We start from the raw sequence: 26,568 nt of genomic DNA, 5'->3' as shown, positions 1-26,568 counted from the left end.
AGAGAGAGAGGAAGGGAAGGGTGAGAGAAAAAGAGACATTGATGTGAGAGAGAAACACTGATCATTTGCCTTTAGTGTGCACCCTGACCAGGGATCAAACCCACAACCTAAGTATGCACCCTGACCAGGAATGGAACCCACAACCTTTATGGTGCATGGGACGATGCTCCAACCCACTGAGCCACCTGACAAGAAGGCATTTTTTCAAAAACTAATCCTAAATTATAATGTAATGCTTCAGAAGCTCTTGAGTTTTAAGTATAAGTTTTTAGTGTGCTATTCTAATGGCAAGGGTTAGGGCTAGGCAAAAGTTTAGGCTGGGTGGCATCAGAAGACAAGAATGTAATTAAATATCCAAATCACAATCTTTAGACTATAGAATTATTTTTTAAGAGGATAAAGATCAGACTTCCTTAGGTTAATCTGTTTTATAATTTTTACGTTCCCCTGGTCCCCTGCTGTGTTTCTCCAGCATCCTTCCCCATCCTGGGAAAGGTAACTCCATTTTTGTTCAGGTTATAACCCTCTCAGCATCTTTGACACAATTTTCTCTCACAGCCCAAATTCAGTTTGTCAGTGATCTTGCTGGATCTACCTTCCAGAAATGCCCCGAATCTGACCCCTTTGCATCATCTCCACTGTTATCACCTTCATATGAGCCATAATCTTTCAAATGGGATTATTGTGAGAGCTTCCTAATTAATCTTCCTGCTTCTCTGTTGACATCCTTCAGTCTATTCTCAACAATAATTCTGTTAAAACTTAAATCAGATGATGTACCTCCCTTGGCTTCCCATCTCACCCTGAACAGAAGCCAGGGTCCTTACAGGGGTATTGGCTCTTCATCACTTGCACACGTCACTGTGACTCTCTGAGCTTATTTTATACTATGCCCTTTCTCCTCATCCATTCGGTCACTCTGACTTCTTTGCTGTTCCTTGTGGGTGCAGACCTGTTCCTGCCTCAGAGTATTTGCTCTTGCCGTTTCCTCTCCTATCTTTAGGACTTATCAATTAGTTCCTTTTCAGAAGGGCTTCCTGGCTGAAATGTTTACCATCTCTGATATTTCCCTTTCCATGTTTTATCTTATTTTTTTGGTAGTATATATCATCATATAGCACAGTGGTTCCCAACCTATTTTTTTGGCCATGTCCTACCTAAGATCTCTAAAATTCTGATGCCTCCCCTGTGACACATAATTCTTATTATTCAAAAAGTGAACTCCTATTCACGTGGAGGAAATCTAAAAGGCCATTAACTTGGTCTAAACATGCTTCCAAAGAGCATGACATCCATGAAAGAGAAAAATAAAAGAACAAAAGGACAGTGGAAGTTCTAAGGAAGAAATCACTAAGAAATTGTTAAAAAATAATAATATGGAGTGATATGAAAAAATAGCAAATAAAGTTTCAAAACATATAATAGAGAACTGAAATGCATAATTATGTCACAACATATATTTATATACTGTATATGTTTATAAGAAATGCAAAAAACTCACTGTTAATAACTCATTCTCAAATTGTCCCCCTTAAAAATCAAATTGCCCCCCTATGGGGTGTGTGTCCCACGTTGGGAACCACTGGTTGGGAACCATATTATATATCTTATTTATATTTTATGTTCATTATTGGTCATCTGCTATAGAATATAAGCTCCATAAGAACTTACCATATTTTCCTGCAGTCTGTTTTGTTCTCTGCTGTATTTCTAGCACATAGAGCTGTCTCTGGCACACAGTAGGCCAGTATTTGTCAAATGGATGAACAAATGAATGAATGAATGAATGAATGAATGAATGAATTGGTGCTCAGAAATCATTGCTTTCTTTTTTCCTAGGAAATATCATTCAATTTCTTGAGGAATTTTAAAGCCATCTTGTGCCTCAAATTTGTAGAATTGTTGATTTTAAATATGGGAGTTGGAAAAGGGAAGTCAGGAATGATCATACACATATATTTGGAGTGGCCCTTACTCCCCAGTCTTGCCACTATCTGTGCGGATGGAATGTCAGTTGCTGACAGACATAAAAACTAGGAAACTGCAGAAGGCTGGTGAGCTTGTTAACCTCTGCTCTTTTTCACTCAGAGCAGGGTCTTAGAGGGCAAACTGTCAATAAAAAGACAATGAGTCCTTTCACTTGCTCCTGCTGCCACTTAATCATGACAAGTCAAAAGAAAGAGGCTGGCAAATACGCAGGATTTTCACTGCACATGTGAGATTCCTAGAGTCACACTTGACAAAGCTGCAAAGGGTCTCTGGAAGTGGTAGACTGGAAAGGCCAGTTACTAGACACGCTACTGTATCGATTATTCAATGGTTGAATGACTTTGGTCACAGTGTGTTAGCGGGGCTCAACTATTCCTTCTGCCTAGTGGGGATGGAAGTGACTTTGGAGATCATTATGTTTAGTTCTGTCACATGGTGTAGGAGTAAGCTGTGGGCCAGGTATGTTAGGCTGTATAATGAGGTTCTCTTGGGACTGAAACCAGAACCCAGGTCTTCTCTTTTCTAGCTCTGGGAGCATTGGACTGTGCTGTTTGGCCTCCTTGCCCCTAGGACACATTCTCACCAGGTGGAATGTAAGGGTACAGAGGTGACCTGCAGGCCTGGCCCATGAGGAGGCATCCATCCTATGTGCTTTCAGAGAGAAAGATTGTCTTCTTCTGTCAAGCTGGCATAGAAAGGGTGATGAACCAAGGGTGGGTTTGAGCAGACACAGGGGAAGGAAAGGTAAGTGGGAAAAGGCAGAGAATAATGATCCTGGGTGAAAAAGAGGCCTGAGGTTTGCCCGGCCCGTGTGGCCCAGTAGTTGAGCATCGATCCATGAACCAGGAAGTTCGATTCCCAGTCAGGGCACATGCCTGGGTTGCGGGCTCAATTCCCAGGCAGTCAATCGATGATTCTCTTTCATCATTGATGTTTGTCTCTCTCGCTCTCCCTTTCCTTTCCTCTCTCTGAAATCAATTAAAAAACACTTTAAATTTTTTTAAAGAAAGAATCCTAAGATGGCACAAATCATTGAAATATCTTCATATATAAAAGAGTAACAAGAAACGTGCATCATGGAAAAAAAAGAAGGAATAAGAAATGAAATGAAACTCTATACACTCTTAAGTTTCCTTTATTAATTAAAGATTGATATTCAATAATGTCTTTATTCCTTTATTGCTTCTCTCTCAAGAAGGACCACCACACCACCACCACACATACACACACACACACACACACACACACACACACACACACACACACTTCTTCATCTTCCCTTATCTAAATTAATCAAGGTGCAGGTACAGGTTTACTGCCATCCACACCATGAAGCCTTCCTTCTATGATCCACCCTTAATCCACAAATGCTGCCTCTGGCACCTGCCTCCTCTGAATTCCCACAAGACATGTCTCTTATGGCTCCTGTGATTCATGCATGGCTTGATCCCATGCTAGTCTTTCAGCTTCCTCAGCTCAGATCTCTTTCTGATCCATCCTTCTGTGCTTCACAGTAACTACCACAATGCAGGCTCAAAGGATATTTGTTGAGTGAATGAGCTAATGAATGGGAAATTTTCTTAGAGTAACAGTAATAAAATTATGAGTATTTATAAGGGATATTATATACACACATGAACAAATGGAACAATGGATGAGAAAATGTCTTGAAAAATATTACACTAAGAAAGTTATACTGTATACAAAAAATAAAAAAGGAAATAAAATCAGTAGAAAAGACAAAACAAAACAGTGACAGGAATCTCAATCTTAGAGTGTGTTGGGGCTTGGGGGAAATTCTAAGACCTACAAAAAAAGACTTTCCTTCTACATTTCGGGCAAGAAGAAAAGTTAGAGTCGCTCAACCTGTTGCTACTGTGACACTCACAGATGACAACAGAACCCAGGGTCCCCTTACTTCTATTTGACTTCTACCTTCTTAATTAGGGAAAATAGTCCTGGGAATTGTTGCATAGTCTTTTGTCATATTGGAGATGAAATTCAATATAAGAGAAGAGAGCGGAAAGGAAGAGCTAGCCGCTTCCATTGAGCTTCCACTTCCGTACACAGATGAGCGGCATTTTAAGGCTCTGGGAAAACCTGGAGCAATGGAGAAGAAATGCCTTCATCTTTGAAGAACAGGATGACTGCAGAGTAACAAGTAATGCCCGCTTTTCCCCGAAAGGTGGAAAACAGATTCTAGAAAGTACTGACCGGAAAACATCAATCCTATTAATAATTTTTCTAAAATTTTGCAACTGATAGTTTAGGAATATTTACAAAACAATGGAAAGAAACAGATAAATAAAACTAAAAATTCCTAGAAACTAGCTTGAATTCATTAAGAGCATGACACAACAATCCTAACTTCACACCCTCATCCCAGATGGTGGTATGAATATTCCAGATAATTTATCTGTTTCCTTATTGCCACTCATGTATTTCAAACTGATCTTAAACTTATGTCTCAAATTACAATTTTCTCTTCACACTTTCCCTTCCCTGCCAATCTGCTCCTCACATAGCCCAGTAAATAAATGATACTGCCATCCATTGGGTATCTCATGTCAGAGCTGGGATTATCCTGCAACTTGCCTCTCCTTCACACCATAGGTCAAGTCCATCATTAACCCCTGAGGATTCTGAGCCAGCCCTTGCCTCCCTGCCTCCACAGCCAGCCCAGATAGCCTGATTACTGTCTGACTCCTAGTGAGTAGGGACTGACTGATAAGTTACTTCCCAAAACGTATGGAATGACTTCTGTGAACTCAGGACGCTAAAGAGCTCAGATCTTCAGAACAAGAATAGTCAATAATTAGAGTCAATAATTTTGTAGTTCTGATTCCAATAGGATGACCAGACCACCTCTATGTGCAAAGCTTAGAGGCAGTCAATTACTACTCATTGATGGGAGCAGCACATTCAGTGGTGGGCAGGCCTTTGGGTACAAAGACTGAGAGACAATTCCATCAAGATTTCTGGTCATTCTGCAAGTAAGGGCATATAGCACAGTGTCTAGCACTGACTGGGGCCTTCAAGTCCCAAGACATCGGTGAACATTTTCAACATTATGGAGCTTTGTTATAGAATATGAAGGATAGGTAAATATGAGTTATGTGCTTTTTACAAAGCCTGTATGGCATTCCCAGAAATTAGAACCCCTACACCCATATAAAGCTCTGTATAATATAGTCTGGCAGACCTTATCAGGCCTAACTTCAGGAAACCAAGATATATGACATATAAATATTTTTAAATGTTTAAGTCAAGGAAACTGGGACAGTTTTATAATTTCAAGTCCTCAAGAGGGGGGGGGGGAGAGAGAGTGGAATCCTTTCTTCTGTTTCCCCATTTCCTTAATATTTATTCTCCTTTAAAAAAATTCTCATTTAAGGTATGTTATGATCTCTTCCTCTACTGCCCATGATGTCTTGAAAGGGTTAAGAGCAATATCTTGGGGTCTTGCTTCTTGGGTCCAAATTCTGGATGTGCCACAGGGGCAAGTTACTTAATTGTGTTATGCAGGGGTGCTTATCTGAAGGCGAGGATCACAGTGCGCCCTGCCCTGAGGGGTTGCCGTGAGGAATAAGTGAGCAGATAAAAGTGAAGGACTTAGAGCTGGCCCTGACACATGGTGTGTACTCAGTCCATGCAAGCCCAGTTATTTATTTGTCTGTATTGCTTCTATGTCTGGCGTCTGCTCTGCTTCCATTTTGCTATCTGCCCTTGGGAAACCATGTAACCTCTGTTTCCTCCTCAACTGCCAGGCGGGCCTGGACTACCCGATCATCCCAAGTTCTGGCCTTGCTTGGCTGGTGAATGTGACACTGCCCTTCCCTCTGGTTTCATGATAGCTACTGTCAGTCCAGAGAAGCTCAGTTCAGTTCAGTTCAGTTCAATCCAGTCCAATCCAATTCAATTTAACTCATCTATTCCGTTTAGTGCAAGTCATTCATTTCATTTATTCACAAACATCTCCTGAGGTCCAAGACATGCATAATACTTAGCAGACATAAGACAGAAAGGAGGCATGGGGATCTTTGTTTTTGAGATTCTTAACAAATCTGAATGCTTTCTATAGCTTCACAATTTTTTTTCCAAGTGGAGAGAAAATAAGACAGTCTCTATCCTCTTAGGGGTTTAAAGGACTTTTCCTTTAAACAACCTTGAGGAAAACAACATCTAGGCAGCTGCTAGAAAATGCAATTCGATGTCTAAGTGGTTCTAATTATTCCCTGCGCCAGGGGGCGGTTTCCAAAGGCCGGCTAATCTTCCCAGAGGCTGCAGCAGACAATATTCCACCTAGGTGAAAACAAGAGGGTGGCCAGTCCCAACAACAGCAAGATAAACAAAGCCCCAATTACAATTAGAGGGAGGTAGACTGGGCTGTTCTGTTTAGGCCAAAGAAATTGATTTCCCCTGGAGTGTCACTTACCCCATAATGATTATTGGACTGGAGAAAACAGAGTAATACAGAAAACAAGATTAGATGGGTTGCAGATCAGTAGTTGATCTTGACTGCTCTCGCCTTGAAGGCAGAGTCAGAAAAAATATAATCAATGGGGAGGCAGGATATTTGAAAAATTTCTGATATTTATTGTTTTATACTCATTTCATTTTTTTTTTTCTTACTCGTTTCTTTTGAAAAGCAAGGTGAGTTAGGGAATCAACAAACAAAAATGGTAAGTGTAGGTTAATTCTAGGAAAAGTTATCTTGATCTAATGGCGTCTGTTTGCTTACTGTGTCAAAGAGGAAACTAACCCAAGGTTTAAGTAATTTCTCTGAAGGAATTATTTCAGAAACGTCGCTTTAGATCCGAAGCTCTTCTAGGCATAATATGATCTTAGCTGGTCCCTGCTCCAGGCAATTAAAACAAATAAATGAATAAAAATAATTCTATTTGAAAAGACTTAGAGTGACTTAAGTAATTTGTATTTCTTCACTGCAAACTAAGGCTGGGTTTAGTTTGTTCTACATTCAGTCATAGAGATGTTTAAAGCCCTGTTCTGCACCCCACTCATTTCTCTGAATTATACTAAAAGAGAACCACTTTTTCCCCCCTGCTAGGTAAACTTTCTTGAATTTAAAGATCTGGAATAAAAATGTTATAATTTCTTAAACTCTCACCTAAGTGCTATACTTGGCACAGTTGTAGAAATGAAATTGATAATCCAGAAACAATAATATTTTCTTTAGGAGAAAAAATGATTTCTTTTTTTATTGTCATTTGGCTCTCCAGGTCTTCTTTCTAACTACTATGCATTCTCCCTCATTACCATGCATTTAAATATTTTTTTTTTCTATCCAGCACATGTAATACCTTTTCAAGAAAGTGCCCTACGTTTATTCTCAAGTGTAGGTACCTCTCCCTTTAGAGAACTTTTACGGTACTCAAATTTTGTTCTGCACGTCCTATCCTTTTCATATTAGCACATGATGACTTGAAAAGCCTTATCCTCTTTCTGTGTCTGTGTATTTCTGCCCATTCTCTTCTGCTACATTGACATAGACTGTGTGTTGGGGCTGCGCCTTTGGCCCTTACATTTCAGCAATAGCTGAACACAGAGTCAGCATTCGATAAAGGTGTGTTGCCTGTAGTAGCTTGTGGCTGATGTGCTGCTTTGTTTAGGGTCTCAATGATTTTCCTGTGAAGATGCTGAACTCAGGATTTTGACATTACTTTTGGCTTATTTCCAGCTGGTACAAGTACATGCTCTCTGTTGCTGAAATCACTTCCATCGAATGGTCGGGACTGTAAACACACAGGAAGAAGGTCATTCTGTCTCTATCCTGCTCAGGAGAAAATAAATCTGTCCTCTGATCTCACAAACCAAAGCAGCCCTGGAAAGCACCCTTTCCATTGAAATTCCATTTCCCTCTGTTTTACTCACCATATCACAACGTTTAAGCAACTGTTATGCCTGCCAAGAAGAGCAATCAGTGGCCTTATTTTGTAGGTGATAAAGCCATTACCAGTCACCAGACCAATATTTAGGACATGCAAACGGAATTATTTAAAACTAATAATGCACATGAAGAATGTTAAAGTAAAAATGGGAGAGAACATCATTGTAATAACATTTATTTCCTCTTTGCTTGCCCAACTGTCTTCCCATGTTCAAGGGCACACCCAGAACTTCAGACATGATAACTCTAAGAACCAGACTGCTTTGGTGCTTTCAGCCTTCCCCACTGCCCCTGCCCTCCCCCGCCCCCCCTCCTTTTTTTTGCCTGGTCAAAACCATGGCCTTGGGACCTACTTTCAGCATGACTTTATGAGGAGCTACGCTGACCTTTTCTGTAGTGAGACTGGTGAAAATTATAAATACAAAGCCAAATAAACAAACAATATTCAAAGCCTCTGGAAATGGTCCTAAGCACAAAAAGCAAAAGAGGAAAGAGCTATTAAAAAAAAAGAAAAGCTATGAAAATCCATAAAAAAAGGTGAGTCTTTAGTAATTTAAACCAAGACCATGGCCCACCTCTCCCATCCCACCCCACTTCATATGGCTGCAGCTATACTTAAGAATAGGGCTTCCTTTCCTTTCAGGTTCCAGCCGGAGGGCTTTCTCCCAGGATGAGCAGTACTTGAACATTTCTCACTCTGCCTCCAGCTGCCTGTTGCTGTGGCTAGTTCCTGGGCAAGTGCTTTCTCACCAAACCACACTGTGCACATAGAGGCTTTATGGGGTGCAGCCTGCTGAGAGCCCTGGGTCCCAGTAACTCTTGCTTGGGTGTATGAGGTGGTAGTTTAATGACAGAAGAGTCAAGCCCAGAGGATTTCAGGCTGTTACCTTAACCTCCACCAAGTGCTTAGTTCCCAGAATAAGGGTCTTAGTAGTTTGTTAATGAATCCACTCCTGGCTCCAGAGCCTTGGTTTAGACCTTGCCCAGGAAGAGAAACAGACGATACACATTTATTCACTTCCCAAAGGAACTCTGTTTGCAACAGGGCATGGGGATGTTTAAGCATAAGAGCACTCTTAAGAACAGTACCTACGAACTTGTATGCATGTATGCATAACCCATGGACACAGACAATAGGACGGCGAAGGCCTGGGGCAGGGGGCGGTGGTGGGCAATAACAGGTCAATGGGGGGGAAAAAGGGGACACATGTAATACGTTCAATGATAAAGATTAAAAAGAAAAAGAAAAAAGAAAGACTGAAACATGACTGTTGGGGGAAAAAGAGCGGTAGAGATGTGGATCTAATGAACATCTAATGTAGGCCAGCTGGTTTGCAGGAGAGAACTGGGAAAATAAAACAGCTGGAAGCCGCCCCTCCCCCCCACCCCCCTCGACAGAACAAACATCAAGTACTGACCTCAGAAATGACCTCCTCAAAGGACCTACAATTTGATTGGATTTGTTTGTAGGATTTATGCTCCCAGAGGATTGTTGGAAATAATAGCATAGTCTGTCTAAGCAGTGAAGTTTAACATGTGGGTGTGGTCAGGAAAAGAATGAAAGAGCCTTACTAGGATGGTTCTCCCAGAGTGATTGTGGATATTTCCAAAGCTGTGCCTCTGGGAGAGGGGAGAGCAACATCAGAGGCTCTCACTAATATTATTCCGTTAGCCATAAAACAAGTAACAGTAACAAGTCATGAGTGGGAACCAGTACCCAGAATGCTGTAATATATTATCTAAACTCTTTCTAGCAAAAGATCGAGACATGCAAGGAAATAGGAAAATATGACCCATACACTAAAAAATACAGCAGACAGCAGAAACTGCCTGTGAGAGTGACCAAATGTCAGATTTAACAGAAAATTATTAGTAGATTTGAACTTGCAGGAGAAAAAAATTAGTAAAATTAAAAATGGATTAATAGAGCTTATGCAAGCCAAATGATAGAAGAAAAATGGAGAGAGCCTCAGAAAGTAAGGGGATAAAACAAGGGTGGGGAAACTTTTTTTTGTCAAGGGCTATTAGGATATTTATAACATTTTGTAGAACATACAACATTATCAACTTAAAAATTAGCCTGCTATATTTGGTCAAATATTTAATTAACTCACCCCTATTGCCTTGGCAGGACCAGACCAAATGATTTTACAGGCCTTATCTGGCCCATGTGCAGAATGCTCCCTGCCCTGGAATAAAAGTTAGAGGTGGTGGTAGTGGAGGACAGGGAGCCATTGCCTGTGTTTTGTTGGAGTTGAGAGATATGTTTTATCACCAAGCTTGCCATAGAAGCTTGGAAATTGAGGATTTAAAGCATTTGGCTTTGGAAATAGATGATAGACAATACTTTCAATTATTCACATGACCTTAGACAAATCATCTTACTGGAAGTCATTTCTTATTCCTAAAACAAGTAAGGTTAGGGAGGAAATGTATGCTCACTCAAGTTCATCCAGCAAACAATTCTGTGATTTAAAGAACAAAGCAGGTTCACACAGGTGAAGACTTGGCCCACATAGAATTATAAAATTTATGTCTACAACATATTTGGGGCTGTATATAATACCTTTCTCAACCCTTTAGTTCCTATGGATATATATGGAGACCCATTTGTGAAAGCATATTTTTGGTTAACTATATCTCACTAAATCACAGTTTCCTAGTGTGTTCTGTGGAACACTTATGGGGTCTATAAAATTGGAATGCCTTGGAGAGCCTTGAATATGTTATGGCATTGTGAATCTCTAGAACAGCGGTATAACATGCAGCATTTTCCAAACCTATTTGATCATGGAAGATCTTTTAAACATTTACTTTTCCCGGAGGGTCTTATGAAACTAAGGTTGTGAGGAATACACTTTTACAAATGTTAAAGGACTAGACTTTAAGAGCTTAAGATATTTATCCTCCAAGAGGGTTTTATACATGTTGCGACTTAAAAGTCTTAGAAATTAGGGAAATCTTTAAAGCTTCATGGTTTAATTTATTAATGGTGGTACTGTGACAAATAATAGGGGCCATATTTGGGGGCAACCAAGCCAATCAGATCACATTGGAAGTTGTTAACTAGTTAGAGTAGCCTTGGTCCAGACTTTAAATCATATCCAAAATGAGAAAACAAAGGTACGTCATCAGGGTTCATCTAATTGTATGAGGATCATTTAGGGAGGATCTACAAAGATCCAATGCCTCCATCAAGTGCTCCATGTTCTCATGGTAGTCACTGCTGCTAAGCCTCCACACCTGCAGAAGATCCGCTACTCGGCATCCTGAGAAGTACAGTGGGGCCTTGAACTCAAATTACTCTATCAACTCAATGCAAAAAATCGGCCGAGAGACAACAGGTATCTCAAAAAACTCGTTAGTCGGGACACTCGTAAGTCAAGGCCCCACTGTATGACTGGGGAACCATCTTCATTGGAAATGTGAAGGACAACAGAGAGGTGGAACCAGCCCTTCCAACTGCCTCCTCCACAGGCGCACATGTCACTCAAATTCCTCTTCAGGATTATTAGACAGCTCCTGGTTATTTTGCAGTTTATCACTGGAAGTGGCCATTGACATTTACTTTTCAGCCCTCCTTCTATTTATTCATGACTCCACTCACACATTTTCTGTCTTTCTCTGTCCTCCTTATTGAGTAGCTATTGAGTAACCAATCCTGCTTGGTCTGAGAGAGGGAGGCAGTGCTACCCCTCAGAGAGCCTACTGTATTTGAGAGGCAAGATCATGCATGTTTTGTACTGTGGATGACTTGTGACTATTTAAGCTCAGATGAAGAGCTTAGATCTTTGCTTTAGGAGTTCAGAGGACAGAGAGATCCTCTTTCCCTTTCTTCATAGTTAATAAAAAAGAAATAGGCTTTAAAAATGTTTTCCCTTAATTTTTAACTACAGTTGGCATTTAATATTATATTCGTTTCAGGTGTGCAGCATAGTGGTTAGACATTTATATAACTTAGGAAGCAATGCCCCTGATAACACTAGGCATTTTTAAATCAGGTATATCAGGTAATTCAATTTCTTTTTTTTTTTTTAAGATTTTTTTTAAAATATATTTTATTGATTTTTTACAGAGAGGAAGGGAGAGAGAGATAGAGAGAGTAAGAAACATCGATGAGAGAGAGACATCGATCAGCTGCCTCCTGCACATCTCCCACTGGGGATGTGCCCGCAACCCAGGTATATGCCCTTGACCGGAATCGAACCTGGGACCTTTCAGTCCGCAGGCCGACGCTCTATCCACTGAGCCAAACCGGTTTCGGCTCAGGTAATTCAATTTCAATTCTGACACTGTGTGGGCTAGTTCTTTGGATTTCATTTTTCTTATTTCTTAAAACTGGAAGAATAATAGCTACAGTGCAAGACAACTGGGCAAAATACTGTAAGAAGCATAAAGCATGGTGATATAGTAGGACTTAATAGATATTTGTTACATTCGATCTTCTAGTTCCTATTTGCTTGAAAGGCCCTTCCTTTCATTCATTCAATTTATGTATGTATTGAGCAATTTACTTTGTGTAAGGAACTATTTTACATGCTAGAATCCATGACGTCATAAAACTTCAGTTCTAGCTTTTAGCAGGGGGAAATAAATAGGAAAACAACATGACAATATTCAAATTGCTGTAAGTTTAAGGAAGAAAAGGGTCATAAGTTAGAGCAGTGGAAATGCTGCTATCATGGAGTGGACAGTGGGAGGCGTGCAGGAGGCAGCCAAGCAATGATTCTCTCATCCTTACACTGAGTGGCCAGATTGTGACGACCGGCCAGATTATTATGATCACCCCATCAGTACAATGAAGTGAATTAGTTATGCAAATAATAAAAATAATAATAAAACCTTGAGAGTATTTGCTTAGGAAGTTTTCAATATTCAGTATTTTTGGAAGTGTCAATGAAGTACTGATGGGGTGGTCATAATAACCTGGCCACTCAGTGTATGTTTCTATCTCTCTGTCCTTCTCCCTTCCTCTCTGAAATCAATAAAACTATATTAAAAAACAGAGACAGCCGTAAGTCCCATTCAGAGCAGTCAGGCACATGCTCCTCTTCACCTGAGCAAAACACCAAAGGTTTCTTTTTTTAAAGAAAGTGGAACAGAGAGTTTCCAGACTAGAGTATGCCAGGGACCGCTTATGACTGCTGGATACTGAGACCTCCCCCCCACCCCTTTTTCCCACTCACCAGAATGCTGGCAGTTACGGCTTCACCCTCCATATAGGAGTTTGGAAGAATCTTTTCCAGGGAATTTGACCAGCCCAAGAGGGAAGGTCTATACACTGACAGAGCGATTCCCCAATTCCATGGCCCTGCCGTTTCTTTCTGTTGCTGTTTTTTTTTTTTTCTTCTTTCTCCTGAATCTTACCCGAGCTACTTTGTAATTATCCTATCTCGCTATTATAACTGTTTGTTCTCTTTCCTCTTTTCTCTAGTATTTGTTTGGGGGAATCAGATGCCATTCCAAGACTGTATGTGCTTATTCAAGGAACACAGATTTTCACAATCAGGGGCCTGATAAGCAATTTTGCTCTTGTATGCAGGATTCCAGATGACCTCTTTGTTGCTCCCCATAATCCTTACACTTGCTTCCCTTGCCTTTTAAATTTTTATTTTTAATTTAAAAGGTGTTTTGGTTGCATTTTCTGCTGCCCCGCCCCCCATCCTCCCCGAGCCCAATATATATATACTTTTTGAAATGTTACATTGCTTACCCACAAAACAAATACCAATTAAATGAAAGTTACTTCCTTTTGTGCTCTGACCAGAAATTAGTTTTGATGGGAATATGGCAAAGGTTAGGGACTGCCTGTTGTACTTGCTCAGGCTGCGATCTGCTGATGGAGAGCAATCATTCTTTTGCACTCAATTCTTTTTTAAACTCTAAACATAGCTATACAAAAAAATACAATAGTTAGAAATTTAAAATAGAAGAAAATTACTGATGAGTTCGACAGCATGCAATAATTCCATATAAGTGTCCCCTTTGTCAAAGTAGACATTTTTAAGGCCTGTCCTCTTCAGAAGAGATATCTAGGTTTTGTTAAGGCTAATGGTGTGATTACCAGATGCCAGGGATGGCCTCAGCTGCTCTGGGGGGAAACTGGCATACACAACCCATTGACATGTAAACACCCTTTGCTCTGCCTCTGCAAGATCCACATCTTGGTATTCCTGAGCACAAGGACTTTAGGAAAAATTATGAGACTGGCAAAGAAACAGCACAGCCTGTTTCCTTCTTTGGTGCTTCCACCCGTCCCTGTATTATTATAATTTGAAAACTTCTAGTCAAACTTAAATAATTGGACATCTGGCAGTTTAGCACTATCTTAAATTTGCTGATGTTCATTTGTCATTCTGTTTTATTTCAGCTTGGTGTTCTCATTAAAAAATAGAGCAGGGATTTTTCTGACCTTTCAAAGAGTGGGGTATTCTCGAAGTGCCCCTGTGCAGCTCCTGAAATCAACCTTTGGCATAAGGTCATATCTTGATAGGACAGACAGACACCTGTCTTCTCATCAGCTCTCTTCTGGCATCAGGCAGGCATGCATCTTCTTTCACTTGGCATGCACGTCTTTCAATGCTCAGACTATGATTTCAGAGTGCACAAAGCAACTTGCAATTACATGTCAAATGAGTGGTACGGATAATGACCCTTCTGGGTTCTGAGGCGGGATTTTGATTATTGTGGGTAACAGTGAGGAAAAACATTATTGTCATTACCTGTGTGATGTTCTTCATTTTTTAGCAACTTTGTGAGAGCAGGCACTGTGCCTCTCCTATTGATTCTTCTCTCCCAAATGCCCAGTGCAGTGCCTTGTACAAATATAATCAATAAATATTTGCTGTTAAAAGAAACGTCATAAAAAATGAGCGGCTTTACTCATCTCAATAAACAACAATGTTGGGGTAAGAGAATGCATTTCAGGTTGGAGAAAATAATGGTATTGGGGTAGGGGAATATAAGATATATTAGGCAGTTGGGGAATAGAAAATAGTGCACAGAGCAAAGGGTTGAAAGAATGGGAGATGAGAGAGGACAGGAGAGTTCATTTGAGGCCAAAATGTAGAGAATCTTAATGCCAAATCTTGAACTTTTGTCCTGAATCTGGGCATTGGAGCCCACAGAGGAATTAGACAAGAGCTCAAAGCAGGAGCTGGGGGTGCGGGGGGATGGGAGGGTGGGAGGGGGAACCGAGTAAGGAGGAGGGGGCGGGAAGAACGGACAGAGACCAATTCAGAACTGTTACCATGAGATGATGAAGAGAGCATAAGTAGAGGCAATCCTGTCTTCTAGGGATTTAATCCCGTCTTCTGATGGATGATTCAGTAGACTTTCTTAGAAGGAACAGAATATTTTAAATTGGAGCCACTCTTGAAAATCTAGTGCTCAAGGCTGTGGTCTTTCCATATAAGGGGCCTTTTTTTTTTTTATTCCCTTCTTATTCCAGGAGGATTCTGAATGAAACATTCCATGGGCTCCCATCAGCCTTTGTTTATTTAGTTACAAAGTCAAATTCTAAAACCCCTTGCTTAACAGAACTGTGTATTAAGACGGAGGGAGCCCTTCTCACCAGCCCCTTTCCTTTCCCAACACCCACATCTGAATTCACAGTAGTTTAGGAATTGCATACCCCCTGGAGTCTGAAGCTTAGAAAGAGACTATTGATTCTGAGAAGTTTGGTGCCTAAAGATGTTTGTGAAATCAAAGCATTTTAGAATTGAAGGAAACCTGAGCATCGTTGTACTTCAACTTTTCACCTATCTACTGATGGATTTTCTGTTTCATGTCCTCAATTGATCTTTTTGTTTCATTGAAATCTAGCTGAACTTTTTGGGTCCATGTTTCTTAGAGGTTTTCATCAAGCTTGGCATTAAGGAGATACAAACAATTGGCTAATGCTGTGCATTTTCCACTATTTCTGACACAGGAATATGTGATGGCTGTGTTGGCTCTTGCTGAAATAGGTCTGGGAGAAGGGATGAAAAAAGGTGGACTCAGGTCACTTCTAAGACTAAAAATATAATTGAGTTCAAGTTTATGGCAAGGGTCTGGTTGCTTTATTCAAATATTTCTTGTACACCCCTTGAGGATTTTTGGAGCAGTTGGCATATTCCATATGAAAGAACAAGGTAATAGCATGTTCAGGTCAGAGACACAAAACATCCTCCAAGATACTTCAGGGAGAGGTCAGATTCAGAACAAACATCCAAATCTCATTATAATCAGATCCTAAGAAATTAAAAATAATTATGTACTCTTTTTCCTAACTGACCTTGTGGGATGCATACGCTAGAATCTAGTCTAAATAAAGCTAAATTGGAGAGTCTATGTCTAGCAGGTTTAAAAAAAAAGAGTTCAGCCCAATCATTCACGGTGACTAAATAACACAGTTAGTGACTTTGGAGAAGGATAATCAATGATGCTAAGTCAAATAAACCAGTCAGAGAAAGAAAAGTACCATATGATACCATTCATATGTGGAAACTAATGAACAAAATAAACTAACAAACAAAATAGAAACAGAGTCACAGATTCAGAGAACAGACTGACAGCTGTCAGAGGGGAGGGAGATTGGAGGGTGGTTGAAAAAAGTGAAGGGATTAAGCAAAAAACAAAACAGATCTCATAGACACATATAGCAGTATGGTGGGTACCAGAGGGAAAGGGACATGAGGGCAGGTAGAAGAGGGTAAAAGGGGAATAGATGGAGATGAAAGGACACTTGACTTTGGGTGGTGAACACACAATACAGTATCCAGATGATGTATTATAGAACTGTACCCCTGAAACCTACATAATTTTATTAACCAATGTCACCGCGATACATTTTTAAAAAGTTAAATAAATTTCCCACTTGTGGCCAAGATGTCCTGCTTTTGAAGCTCAGGGTTCTTTGGTAGAGGACTTGGGTGAGGAAGGACAGCACTCCCCTTTAGGTAAACCAGGGGATTTTATCATCACCAAGCAAGTGCACTTCTGAGCTATCAAATCCCTACTCTTCAATTTCTGATAATGACTCTGTAAATTATAGCTCTTAGCCAATTTGCAGGGTAAAAGTTCATCTCCTCTTTTAAAGCATTCTGTCCCTGAAATATAATTTCTACCTTTTCCTTTCAAGGTACTGCATCCTGTAGCTATTACTCGAGTCAGTTTTCTGATTCCTCTGCAGTGAATATGAGCCTCCCGTACCCCCAGCCAAGTTACCTTCCAAATGTTGGACATAGACATACAATTTCTCACAAAAGCAGGTGCAGGATTTTGTTTTGAGAGAAAGGCTTATTTCAAGCATTAGTATGACAATGGTGCTGTTTGTTTCTTTCTGAGACATATCTAAACAAGGCAGTGGGAGTCCCCAGATATGGGCACCCAGGGCAGCCTGCACAATGGGGTGTTTGTTTTTGATATCCCAACAGAATTACAATATTCAAAGCGCATCTGGGGAGCACCGGAAACCTAACATTCAGGGTTTGGAATCTGACCTTAATTGAAAAAATTATATTTCTTTGAACATTTCTGCCTGGTTTAAGGTGACTTTGTTTTGGCAATTTTATCCATCCTTTTAATATTCTTTGTAGGTATGGAGGGGCAGGTACTATTACTTACGTCAAGAGAACTGAGTGATATGCCTAGAATATAGAATATTCAACTTTTTAAATTAGGAACCTTGTTTCAAGTCTATGTATCTCTCTTTCTAAATAAATTAATGGATCATCAAATAACATACAGTCACTTTCTTAAAACAAACACATGAAAAAGCAAGGAAACTATCAAATCCTATAGTAGTTCCCATATAAAACCCTAAGCGACCATTTGACCGTTTGACCAGTAGCTTTGATGCACACTGACCACCAGGGGACTGACCCTCAATGCACAGGCATGGAAACATGGAACAGACTGATGAATACTAGAGGGAAGGGAAGAGGTGGGAGGGTGAGAAGAGATTAACTAAAGATCTTATATGCATACTAAAGGCCCAGTGCATGGGTTTATGCACTGGTGGGGTCCCTCGGCCTGGCCTGTGGGAATCAGGCTGAAACCAGCAGTCTGACATCCCTGGAGGGGTCCTGGATTGTGAGAGGGTGCAGACCAGGCTGAGGGACCCCACTGGTGCATGAATTCGTGCACCAGACCTCTAGTCTCTTATAAGATTCTTTTCGTCAGTACTGAGGAGCAGAGCAAATAAACAGATGTAATTTCCCCTTATTTATTGTATCATTTGTTCTACACGTAATTGAGGGCTAGAATAACACACTGCATTGAACCAGGCACCATAAGGAGTACAAAGGAAATGTTCACTGCTATTGAGAAAACAAGATGCACATGAAAAGTTATGTGCAAAGCAAGATTGTGCGATGAACAGCACAGATTAAATAAAGATGGAAGTCGTCAGGGAAGACTTCATGAAAGAGGCAACCTTTGAGTAAGACTATGATAAGTAGGTTGTATTTCAAGAGGCAAAGAAGAAATTGAGGGTAGTGTAAGTAGCAGGCATACATAGACATAGGGCGGAGAAATGCACAAGTGGGCTTGAGAGCAAGTATGTATCAGTCTTGCAGAGTAGTTGGCTCCTATGAGAATGGTGAGCGGTAAAGTAAAAAAGGTGAGCCATTGCAGGATTTTGTACTTGGGAATCATAATATGGCAGCAGTGGTGTTTTATGGAGAGAGAGGGATGACAGTGTGCAGATGGGTTTGGAGAAGAGAGAGATTGGTAGGAAGGAGATAAAACAGGAAATTATCATACAATCAAGGCTTTAGAAGTCCAGGATCCCAGAAAAGATGATGGCAATGAATCACTTCTAGTAGTATGAAGGGAGTTTGTAAAAGTTATTCAATATGGGCAATCAGGAAAGTGAAACTTGCATGATGAGATTTAAACCATCACTATTCAACAAATGAGATTGTCAGGGTAGTTTTAGCAGGTTTGTAATCCATTGTTTTATTGTCCCTATCATCAACTCAGAACAAGTAACACCTAGTTCCATCATGGCCATCATCTTTATTTCAGAGCTAGCTCCTTTAGGAGAGCACAGTACATCCTTACCCAGCTACTGCTCGGGCACAAAACAATGGAAACCCAGCCAAGAGTCCATCACTAGCTGTTACTGAGCACTGACTTAGGAGTTAGGAGGCATGGGCTATAATTCAGAGTTTGCAAGGAGTTTGTTCCAGTGGCTGGGGTTGAATAGATCCCAAGTGGATCAGCCTTTCCCAAAGTATGTTCTGCAGAATATTCATTCTTAGATAAAGATGCTCTTAGAGAAAAGGATTCCACAATTAAACAAGCATCAAAAACTCTTTTGCAAACATCAAAAACTCTTTTTCCCTCTTGGAGATCACAGAACTTATTGGCACAGCAAAGGCTTCCCTAGTAGGCACAGAACACTAATACATCCTGTAGAACTAAGGACGTACAAAGGAAAGATGACACTAGGCACACTTTTAAAACTATATGTTTTTTTTTATTGATTTCAGAGAAAGGGAGAGGGAGATAGAAACTTGAATGATGAGAGAGAATCATTGATCATCTGCCTCCTGTATACTCCCTACTGGGGATCAAGCTCACAACCTGGGCATGTTCCCTGACCAGGATTCGAACTGTGACCTCCTGGTTTGTAGATGTATGCTCAACCACTGAGCCACACCAGCCAGGCTAAACTAGGCACACTGTAATGCTCCTCACTAAATAATACTCTATGGTAACAGGATATTAAGAGTGATCTAAACAAAGACAACAAGATAAAGAATAGGGCAGAGGAAGAAAATAGAATTGGAAAATATAATTAAGGTAATTAGAAGTGTTGGTCAGTTGAGATTGTAGTGAGATAAGAGGAATTTTCTGTGAAGAGAGTTGTCGATACAGGCAGTTTACGATATAATCTGAGTACAGGTCTCCCTATGCTGAGAAAGACCATCAGTGGACCCTTTTCTCCTCTTAGTATTGTGGTCATTGAACCCTGATAAATAAAAAGTTAGCTGTATCCACAGTGTCACTTAGAGTTAAAATTTCAGATTTTGAATAGGTTTTCACATTCTCCTTAGGAATTCTACCTCTAGGAAGAATAAAGCAAGATCAAAGGGTCCTTTCTAGGTTCATTGACTGCCTCCAGGTGAAATTCCTAGAATAAGTCAGACATCAAAATTCCGTTGACTATGGTCAGAATGAAACCCGCTCCCTGAGATCTTGAAAGCTATTGAAAGCCTGAAGGAAAACATTTTATTAGAAAGAAAATGCACACAAAATAAGTGTTTCAGCCACTAGGAGAAGGAGAAGGTTATTTTTAAGTAAGTGGGAGACTATGAACTATCTCAGAGTTATGAAGATCTTTACATAAATTTTCCAAAGCATTTCCATATCTATTGACTCATTTGATCACCATGAATGCTCTCTGTGGTGTTTTTTTCCTAGTATTTTACAGATGACAACAGCAACCACCACCACCACCATCACTACCACCATCACCACCACCAACACCTGAGAGACATTGTGCTTGGCGTTTTATTTACCTGGTTTCACTTAATCCCCATAGCAACTCTGGAAGACACAATTTCCATTGTACAGCCAATAGCCCACTTGATAGAGCAAAAAACAATCTAGATGCTACACTCTATCATCTCTGACTTGTCAGAACCAATTAAAGGCCCACCTGTGAATATTGCCTTAGAACTCCCTCTATTCCTAACCCAGCTCACCTAGTTTAGTACTTTCTTTGTGGTGCCATGTTCTCTCAGGCTGCTAAAACCCTACTTAAGCCAGTCATATTTAACCACTCTCATCTATAGTCTAAATCAGCCTGGGGGCCAAATATAGCCTGCCCCCTGCTTTTCTAAGGCCCATCAGCTAAGGATGTTTTTCACCTTTTCACATGATTGAAAAAAATAAAAAAAATAATACTTTGTGACTTGTGAGAATGATATGAAATTCAAATTTCAGTGTCTATAAATAAGGTTTTGTTGCAGCACAGTCATGCTAATTCATTTACATTTTGTCTGAGGCAGCTTGCCTACAACTATGGCAGAGCTGAGTAGTTGCACCAGAGACTGACTGGCCTGTAAAACCTAAAATATTTATCTGACGCTCTGACTCTTTATGGGGAAAAAAAAATTGTTGACCTCTGGTCAAAATTCAAAAGGACATTGTATATATATATATATATATCTCCTATATAATAAAACAGTAATATGCAAATTGGCCCTAACAGCAGAACCACTGGGAATGACTGGTCACTATGACACACACTGACCACCATGGGGCAGAGGCTCAATGCAGGAGCTGCCCCCTGGTGGTCAGTGCGCTCCCACAGGGGGAGCTCTGCTCAGCCATAAGCCATGCTGATGGCTGCCAGTACAGCAGTGGTGGTGGGAGCCTCTCCCGCCTCCTCAGCAGCGCTAAGGATGTCCGACTGCAGCTTAGGCCTGCTCCCCACTGGCAAGTGGGCATCTCCCAAGGGCTCCCTGGCTGCCAGAGGGATGTCTGACTGCCAGCTTAGGCCCAATCTCCCGAGGAGTGGGCCTAAGCCAGCAGGTAGTCATCCCCCGAGGGGTCCCAGACTGCGAGAGGGCACAGGCCGAGCTGAGGGACCACCCCCTGAGTGCACAAATTTTTGTGCACTGGGCCTCTAGTATATATAATAAAGAGCTAATATGCTAATTAGACCCAACAGCAGAACCACCTTCCGGAATGACCAGTGGGTAGGGCTGTGAGGGCTGAGCCCCTTGTGTATATATATATATATTTCAGAGAGAGGAAGAGAAAGGAAGAGAGAGAAACATGAATGATGAGAGAGAATCATTGATCAGCTGCATCCTACACACCTCCTACTGGGGATTAAGCTTGAAACCTGGGCATGTGTCCCAACCAGGAATCGAACCATGACCTCTTGGATCATGGGTTGACGCTCAATCACTGAGCCACACCAGCCAGGATGGACACTTTTTTTTTTTTTAAGAAGAGGGAGTGAAAGGAGTCAGAAGATTTTCACTGTACACACACACAGAGGAGATATAAATAGGCTAGTTTGGATCCCAGCTCTGCCATCTGGGAGCTGCAAGGGTGATTGTGCTCAAGTTACTGAATGAACTTTTCTGTTCTTTAGTTTGCCTCATTTGAATAATGGAGCAATAATACAAAATTTGCAGTTCTATTATGAAGTTTTAATGAAGTAGTATGTGTAAAGCATGAAGCAAATAATAGGGGCCCCTCAGTAAATGAATCCACCTGCCTGTTGATGATACTTTTGTTTGCTTTTGCTGTTGATATCAGCATGTGTAGATTGTAGGGTATTAGAAATCTTTAGCAATACCTGGCAGGTATATAAAATGAGACCACTGCAAGGTGGATAGAATCTGATAGGATGAAAATGTACAAGGTAAAATTAGGAGAGGTTTCCCCCGGGGAACCTGACTGACAATGACGCTTTGACGTGTTGATGGATTAAGCAATTGCCATCCTGGAAGCCCATCAACCTCCACCTGATGTGATCATCATTAAAGTCAATACCCAAACTTGGAAGACTGCAGATGAATTAAAAAGACTTAGTTGAACAAGCCACTTCATCTTCCTTCTACCAGTGTTCCAGGTAAATCTGGTCCAGTCCTTTTAAGGAAGCAAAAATAATTGCTCTTTCATCCTACCACAATGTCTGAGTTCTAGTTCACCTGGCAATTGATCTGCTCTTTATCAGATTAACAAACTGACCTGAAAAATATCCCCAAATAATTTTCTCCTTTTTTTTGTTTAACTGCCAAAGTAACATTTATCTTCCTTTCCTCAATACATCTTGCTGAGAAGATTGCCAATCTGAACTTCAGAATGGTTCAACTCATGCCCTACTAATGAGTGTGCAGAGGAAAGAATCCTCTCAAGATTAGATATCTGGGAGGACTATTTTAGTCCTCAAAGCTTTCAAACAACCATACTCATCCCTCAGGTGGGGAAAATGCCAATAAGAGGCAAGCACTCTCTTCCCCTTCATAGTTTTAGCACCTTTGGGCACTGTTACGTACCCCTAAGTAAGGGGTTGACCATGGGTTAGCTTTTGTCAAGAGTGTGACATTTGTTTTTGCTGTTCTGTTGGACACATCCTCTTTTACAATCTCTTTCCTCAGTTGCAAGCTCTTGGGCAGAGACATGTAGTTACTCATTTATATCTTAGTATGACTTTTTAAAAAAGTCCTTTCCCTGCTCCTCTCACACTAACTCATACATACAAACACTGCCTGAGGTTTGGGGTTTGAGGGTGAATTTTATTCTTTCCTTTTCCTTCCACCCTGCCTCCTTTCCTTTCTGTTTTTGATGCAGAATTTTCTAAAAAAATTCTCTTTGTTTTGTTTTATTTTTTCCTTTTGCCCTTTTTTTTGTTTTCTCTTTTTTATCCCTATTTTTAATTATTCTCTTCTTGTAAAAAGATATCAGAAAGCAGATAGTCTAGTAAAGAAGGGAGTTTTGGATAGAGGAGCATCACCCCAAATTAAACCTCATTAGGGGCTCTCTGCTTTATTAACCGGTTGTCACTATCTGACCCACAGGAAAAACATAGGAAGAAGTGGAGAAGAGACAGGAGACATGGAAATGGTTGTGTATTTGGGTGTGTGTGTGGGTATAATTTTTAGTGTTCACAACAATCCAACCAAGCAGGTTGGATTAAAACTACTTTAGAAGTGACAAACCGAGGCTCAAAGGGGGTTACGTAATTGTTCAAAGTCATAGAAGCAAGTGACTTCTTACAGGAGCTCAGGTACATGGGCCATCTCCTGTGCTTATTATTACCTAGTAGACCAGACTGACTTTTCCATAATCAGGACTAGCTGTCTCATCTAAAGCAGTGTAGCCAAAACACAGAGCAGACCAGTTATTTTCCCTGTACTGCAGCTTTCTCTGGATAGGAACCGAGGACTTGGGTTATCAAGGGAAAAAGTAGCAGCAGGACCAACCAAGTCTGTGACCATTTGTCCCTGAGTGAAACTCAGAAATACAACACCAATGTGTTTGAGTGAACTGAAGCGATGACTACCTTCTGCAATAAAGCAAGAGTCATCCATAGCTTCAAGGGGGGACCAGGTTTAAAACAGGCTTCCAGAATAGTGGCTTCTGTTTAAAATCCTTGTACTAAAAACACCAAGGATATCTATAATCTCTGAGCCACAAGTTACCAGTTCTCAGGGGAAGCAATAATCTTTCTCTAATGTAGACAGACATGGGATTTCGGGGGGAGAAAACAGCAGTAGAATGTGAGTCAAAAGGCCTGATTTCTAGTTTTGGCTCTGCCTCAACTCATTGTGAGAGTTTGGCAATTCTCTTGACTCTTCAGACCCCAGATATCTCATTTGCAAAATAAAGAGATAGAGTTACATTATATTGAAGTTCTTGTTCAACCTTGTCTGTCTACTTTCTCTTGAAACAGTTCAGTAAAAATCTAAAGTTGTGAATCATATATTTTCACCTGTATGAAAGATTATCCTGTCTCCCTTTCCCTCTCCAGCTCCTTTTTCTCTTCTCTCTCCCTTCCTTCACACCCCTTCCCCTGTCTCCTCCATCCCTCTTTCTCCCCAGGAAGCAGAATCTCAGTTTGGGAATTATTTGCTCCTGCCTCCAAAGCAACAAGGGCCCTTGTATTCTTGAATTCAGTGTCCTCAGGAGACTCACAGTCTATACCACTTAAATCAAAGCTGTCTTCCTGCCTCTAATTCCTAGGTCTTCTAAGTTTCTACTTTTTCTTAGTTTTTCTTTTCCACCAAAGAGAGTATGGAACCCAAGCGCAGATATGTTGAAAAGACATTCAGGTTTCCGCATGACTCGTCCCCGACAAACACCGTGACCAACACTCACCAAAATCCTTGGAGAGACACGGGGCGCGAGTGTTAAGATGGGGGAGTTTGTTTTATTCAAGCATTCAGAAATATTTCAGCTCAGCAGTTATCAGCCGAATGTGAAAATAATACCAGCACCCAACACACAAATGCCTGCCGTGGCAGTTCCCGCAGCCTCTGATACTCACAGTTCAACCGCATTCCTGGGGAGGTCGGGGGGAATCTCTGTCACCTCGCTGTCCTGGCAGAGGAAAACCCTGTTAGAGCAGCGACAGATCCGATGATGACATCCTGAGCCCAAGGTCAGGAAGGCCAGCAAGGAGACCAGGAGCAAGGCCATGCTTATTTATCCATCCACTTGCTTTCCTCCTGCATTTGCAGAGAAAAATCTCTACAGATTTCAGAGGCTCCACTTGGCGCCCTTATGAGAGCTGCCTCCAGGGTCACATGACCCAAGGGATGCTTTTTTTTTTTTTGTCACTCCAGGAGAATAGCAAAAGTCCTGTGTGCCCCAGTATTTTGGGAGCAAAATAAGCTATTCCCTCATTCTTCTTAATTGGGTTTGTTACACCCTGGTCCAAGGAAGATAGCAAGTGTCTGGCATAGGCTACATTATTTCACTGTAGAAGTGTCCCTGCTGGTCACCATTCTTTTCTCAACAGAGTGACATGATGACTTTCTCCAAAAAGAGACACAACCTACAATGTGCCACTAAGAATGAACTGCGGGGACTTGTTCCGGTCTTGGCGCCAATGTCTTCCTCCAGCCCACTTGATATAACAGCAGAACTTCTGTGGTAGTCACCAGTCCTCTTTCCTGCTGTAATTAATGACCCGAGATGGTGTTGCTCAGAAGACAAGCTGCTAGTGTGCCCCAGGACAATCCGATCTCAGGAGGTGGGAGGCACGTCTGAGAGGGTTATCCCAGAGGTAATTGACCAATCTAAGGGACCTAAGGAATGGGCTGTTTTTAGTGGAGATTTGGTAAATGCTGGCAGTCCATGCCTATTGCACATTCTTTCTGACTTCTTTACACACTGCCTTCTGGAAGTTGACACCAATGAATTTACTTAATCTGTGCTCTTAACTTAGTTTTAAATGTTCCCTGTGGGTGACAATCCTGGCTCTTTTGATGGCATTCACAATCTCCTTGATGGTGAGGGATCTGAGGAACGTTTGGCAGCACTCAGTAAAGTGGTCTGCTACTTTCAACTCCAGAATCTATGAAGATTGAAAGGCAGAATATTCTCTAAGATCCGCCTACAATCTGTCACTTGCTAAAATAAATTTTAGCATTATACTTAGGTAATTAGTTGCATAAAATTGAGTTATGAGAAACTGCTACATATGTAAATATCTCCCCTAATTTACCCAGGAATAATGACATGTCATGAATCAATTAAATTATCAATAAGGAGGAAACAGGAGCAAGTGAATTTTAGGATAAAGTTGCCTTTGTAGACACTGTTGGAAAGCTTTGCAAAGCATTGCTGATGACCCAATATAATTTCTCTAAAGATAATCCTTAAAATAATTGAGGATAGCTATTTTCTATAATATGCTGATAAATGTTTGGTAATCAGCTTTTCAGAAAAAGTTCTTATTTGTAGCATTTGTTCATTTCCATGGTGTAAATTTTCCTGTCATAGTGTATATCAAACTACCAATGTGATGTCAACCAGCTTGTCAAATTCCTGCACATTTACCAGTCTGCACTTGGGAGCTGGTAAGAGCTGGACCTACCATCGGCTCATTTGTGCCTCTCGAATCATCATCTCATTTGTCTAGGACTCAGTGGTTGGCAAACTCATTAGTCAACAGAGCCAAATATCAACAGTACAATGATTGAAATTTCTTTTGA

General features: G+C 40.8%; 1 protein-coding gene across 1 annotated transcript in view; it reads right to left on the bottom strand.

Annotated features, from left to right (window-relative positions):
• The window catches only part of FSHR (follicle stimulating hormone receptor), a 134,436-nt gene extending 109,388 nt beyond the window's left edge, over window positions 1–25,048 (bottom strand). The window contains exon 1 of the mRNA XM_036335533.1: window positions 24,897–25,048. Coding sequence (XP_036191426.1) covers window positions 24,897–25,048 — 152 coding nt within the window. The remainder of the gene's footprint in view (window positions 1–24,896) is intronic.
• Between the last annotated feature and the right edge of the window lie 1,520 nt (window positions 25,049–26,568).

The sequence above is a fragment of the Myotis myotis genome, unplaced genomic scaffold (assembly GCF_014108235.1).
Source record: "Myotis myotis isolate mMyoMyo1 unplaced genomic scaffold, mMyoMyo1.p scaffold_m19_p_14, whole genome shotgun sequence".
Lineage (NCBI taxonomy): Eukaryota > Metazoa > Chordata > Mammalia > Chiroptera > Vespertilionidae > Myotis > Myotis myotis.
Note: the sequence above shows the minus strand (reverse complement) of the source record. Positions and strands in the feature narration are given on the sequence as shown.